Below are 4,216 nucleotides of genomic sequence, written 5' to 3'. Positions count from 1 at the left end.
GGCTGCTGTGCAATTTTATATTCTAACTGAAAACCATTTTGTTTTGTCATTTTTTGTTCTGAGTTTGAGAAAAGGAAGGAATGAGAAAGTGTCGTATGAGTATGAGATGTGTTTATGCCTCAAATTCTTAGGGTGTCCGCTGTATTCAGGCCACGTCCAGAAAAAAGAGCAGAAATTGCATCCACGGAGTCCATGAAGTCAACATTTATGGTCATGGTTCGTATTAGTCACTGGGCACCAACTGTGTGCTCAGCACTGTTCAGAATATGCCAGAAAATATAGTCCCTGAGCCAACATGTATAAAATGTGTAGCGCTGAATATGATGGCTGAGATCTTTAAGTATGAAGTGTATCGTTATTGAGCACATGTTACTATCTCTCAGTGGAGGCGCTGATGGCAATAGAAGTTTTGCCTGATTAAGTACTGGAAGATTTGACCCTCCAACTTTTTTTACAAGAGATAGAGCTGCCCAGAGCTCCTGTGCTGGTTTATTAGGGTGACCAGACAGCAAGTGTGAAAAATCGGGACAGGGGTGGAGGGTAATAGGAGCCTATATAAGAAAAAGACCCAAAAATCGGGACTGTCCATATAAAATCGGGACATCTGGTCACCTACGGTTTATTTACTTTTCCTGCCTGCAGTGGCCCTGATATACCTCAGAAGACTCAATTTTTTTCTCAACTTTAAAATGTGGAATTTTTCCTGGTGTTTGGTTTTAAATATTCTCCTGTGAGAATTGCAACTCAATCTCTGCCGGGTTGTGTTTAAAAGCCTTCTGGAAAGTAACTAGCCTTTAAACAGAAGTGAAAGAAGTGTTGCCAACTCTCATGATTTTGTCATGAGTCTCGTGATAATTAGTGTTTTCCTTAAAGCCCCAGCTCCTGGAGTCAAGTGGATATGTGATGATTTCAGCCTTCATTCTTAAAGAAAAAGTAAGTTTCTAGACCTCGTTGCTGTGGAGAAAGCTTCAAAATGTGACTCCAGGGCACCCTAAAGGCTCAAAAAGCAGAAGGCAAATAAAAAGAACAGCAAATCTATTATTTTTACATAATCTCATGATTTTTAAGAAAATCTCATGATTTTTGGTGAGCCTGACTCATGATTTTTGAACATTTGGGGTTGGCAATACTGTGAAACTGACTTGAAAGTGTCAGTTTCACTCCTATTTAAAGTCAGTTTCTAGTCTATTATGTGTAGTATGGTAACACCTTTAGAGCCCCAGCCAGGTGAGGTATAAACTCATAGGGCCTTGCCTTAGTAGGATGTTTCCAAAAGTAAAATGATCTATTCCAGGATTGGCAACCTTTGGCACGCGGCCCATCAGGGAAAGCCCCTGGCGGGCCGGGCTGGTTTGTTTATCTGCCGCGTCCACAGGTTCAGCTGATCGCAGCTCCCACGGGCCGCGGTTCGCCGTCCCAGGCCAATGGGGGCTGTGGAAAGTGGTGTGCCGAGGGATGTGCTGGCCGCCCTTCCCGCAGCCCCCATTGGCCTGGGATGGTGAACCGCCAAAGGCTGCCGATCTCTGATCTATTCCAAGCTTGGTGACTAGCAAAAAGTAATCACCTTGTGGGCCCAGCTGGGGTGGGGTGTGGGGGGGGGACTGAGAGCTCGGTTGGAGGTACGGCGGGGGGGAAGGGGCTGAAAGCTTGGTCCCAGCTGGGGTCGCGCTCTCAGCCTTGGCTGGGACCGAGGCAGAGCTCTCAGCCCTGGCTGGAGCTCCAAGCCAGGAGCCCCTCCCCCGTTCCACCCCTTTCCCCTTGGCTCCCCCCCCATTCTGCCCCCACTCTTCCTCTCCCCCAGAACCTGTCCCCTGCTTGTTCCCCCCTTCCCCCCCCCCGCTGAGGCCCCGAGACCAGAAAAGCTCTGTGCCCCTGCCATGGCTGTGGTGAGGGGAGATTTTTCTGGGAACCCCAAATACCCCACTGTCCCGCCCCCAGCAGCGTGAGGTTTGGGGAGGCTTAGTCTCCCCCGGCCTCCATTACACACTGCCCATGCTGGCCTTAAAAGTTTGTGGATCTTTTAGTAAACGAGACGTGGATAAAAACTGGAGTGTTCAGCATTCTGCAGCAGAAGGGTTAATCTTAGCTGCAACCGGAGAATGAGGCCCTGAGTCAGTCTGCCATTGGCCATCTGCCAGAAACGATTTATAAACACAGCATCCTAACCTTTCCTTTCAGTCTGTCTGGAATCCCTGCTCCGGTGCACAGCTCTCTAGCAATGGCTTTCTGGACGGCAGTTCTCTGTGCGCTGCTAGTCTCAATTCTCGGTGGGCTCTATCTCCTGGGAGCGTTTCGAAGGAGGAGACCCACGGAGCCGCCACTGGATAAAGGCCACATTCCGTGGCTGGGGTACGCACTGGATTTCAGAAAGAACAGCGCAGCGTTCCTGAAAAAGATGCAGAGGAGACACGGGGACATTTTCACGGTGTTGATTGGAGGCTACTACTTCACCTTCCTAATGGACCCCCTCTCTTTCGGAGCCATAGTGAAGGCGCCAAGAGCCAAACTCGACTTTGAGGCATTTGCAGTAGAACTGGTTGCCAGGGTTTTTGGGTATCACCCGTGTAAAAGTGACCATAAGATTATTCAGGTGTCAAGCACAAAACACCTGATGGGAGATGGACTAGTGGTCATGACTCAAGCCATGATGGAGAATTTGCAGACCCTCATGTTTCACAACAGGGACTCAGGAGAAGAGAGACCCTGGCAGCAGGATGGGCTCTTCCACTACAGCTACAACATTGTCTTCAGAGCTGGCTACCTGGCTTTGTTTGGAAACGTGCCAGGCACAGGCACACAGAGTGAGGAGAAAGCCAAGGAGCGTGATCTTATCCAGTCCGAAGAGCTGTTTGATGAGTTCCGGAAGTACGACCGCCTGTTCCCCCGCCTGGCCTACGCCGTGCTGCCCCCAAGGGATAAAATGGAAGCGGAGAGGCTGAAGAGGTTCTTCTGGAAGGTGCTTTCTGTGAAGAACAGCCGTGAGAAGGATAACATGAGCGGGTGGATAAGCGACCAAGAACAGTTCCTGGCAGAGCTTGGGATGCCTGAGTACATGCGGGATCGGTTCATGTTTCTGCTTCTCTGGGCGGCCCAAGGCAATACGGGCCCAAGCTCTTTCTGGCTTCTCTTGTATCTCATGAAGCATCCCGAAGCAATGCAGGCTGTGAGGGAAGAAGTGGACAAAGTTTTAGGAGAGGCTGGTCAGGAAGTGAAGCCAGGCAGCCCCGTGGTTAACATCACCAGGGACATGTTAATGAAAACCCCTGTTCTGGACAGCGCAGTGGAGGAGACCCTGCGCCTGACAGCAGCTCCCATTCTGATCAGAGCAGTGGTTGAGGACCTGAATCTCAAGATGGCCAATGGCAGGGAATACGCCCTCCGCAAAGGGGACAGGGTAGCCCTGTTTCCCTACGTCGCAGTGCAGACGGACCCCGAAGTCCATCCTGAGCCTCACACCTTCAAATACAACCGGTTCCTGAACCAAGATGGCACCAAAAAAGATTTCTACAAGAATGGGAAAAAGCTGAAATACTTTAACATGCCCTGGGGGGCAGGAACCTCCATCTGTCCTGGACGGTTCTTTGCTGTCAATGAAATAAAACTGTTTGTGTTCCTGATGTTGTCTTACTATGACTTGGAGCTAGTTAACGAGAAAGAAGAGATCCCTCCGATAGACGTGAGCCGATGGGGATTTGGTTCGATGCAGCCCACTCACGATGTCCAGTTTAAATATCGTCTACGTATTTAATGTGAAAACGTGACCCTCTTCTGCTGCAGCCCTGTGGTGTACTGGCTCCATAATTCAGTCAGGAGGGACTGATTTGTCAAGAGATTGGTCTGGGTAAAGATCTTTCATACGTGTCATAGCCTCTTAGATGGTTGTTATGACATTTCTCTTTATCAGGCAACACAGCACTGCTCAGAACGTTAATGTTTAATCTACTACATGTTGCTGTTACCTTGGAACTCTCAGACTCACTGCAGAAATTCCCTTATCTCCTGTTCCAGACTTGTGAGGAGCTGTGTAAGTGAATGCTTGCTGACATGCAAAGAAAACAAGAGTGTTAGTGTATTTCCTGAAGGAAAATAGGAACAGGGAGAGTTTCCTTAGCATGGATTTATGGGTTTTTATTTCTTCCACTCTTCTTATTGTAAATCTGAGGCCTGGTCTACACTACGACTTTAATTCGGATTTAGCTGCGTTAATCCGAATTAA

The 4,216-nt window shown here is 48.9% G+C and overlaps 1 protein-coding gene across 1 annotated transcript; it reads left to right on the top strand.

The window, feature by feature from the left end:
* The first annotated feature begins 2,162 nt into the window (after window positions 1-2,162).
* LOC112105880 (5-beta-cholestane-3-alpha,7-alpha-diol 12-alpha-hydroxylase) lies at window positions 2,163-4,210 on the top strand. The gene has a single exon (XM_024198870.2). The coding sequence runs from the start codon at window positions 2,219-2,221 to the stop codon at window positions 3,746-3,748; it is 1,530 nt and encodes a 509-aa protein (XP_024054638.1). The 5' UTR covers window positions 2,163-2,218; the 3' UTR covers window positions 3,749-4,210.
* Window positions 4,211-4,216: the final 6 nt, after the last annotated feature.

Source organism: Terrapene carolina, unplaced genomic scaffold, assembly GCF_002925995.2.
Source record: "Terrapene carolina triunguis isolate 2854851 unplaced genomic scaffold, T_m_triunguis-2.0 Scaffold27566, whole genome shotgun sequence".
NCBI classification, from domain to species: Eukaryota; Metazoa; Chordata; order Testudines; family Emydidae; genus Terrapene; species Terrapene triunguis.
This window is presented reverse-complemented; position numbering and strand designations above follow the sequence as displayed.

Bases quoted from the DNA above. Each gene is read 5' to 3' on its own strand.
- LOC112105880 (XM_024198870.2), top strand. From the start codon at position 2,219: ATGGCTTTCTGGACGGCAGTTCTCTGTGCGCTGCTAGTCTCAATTCTC.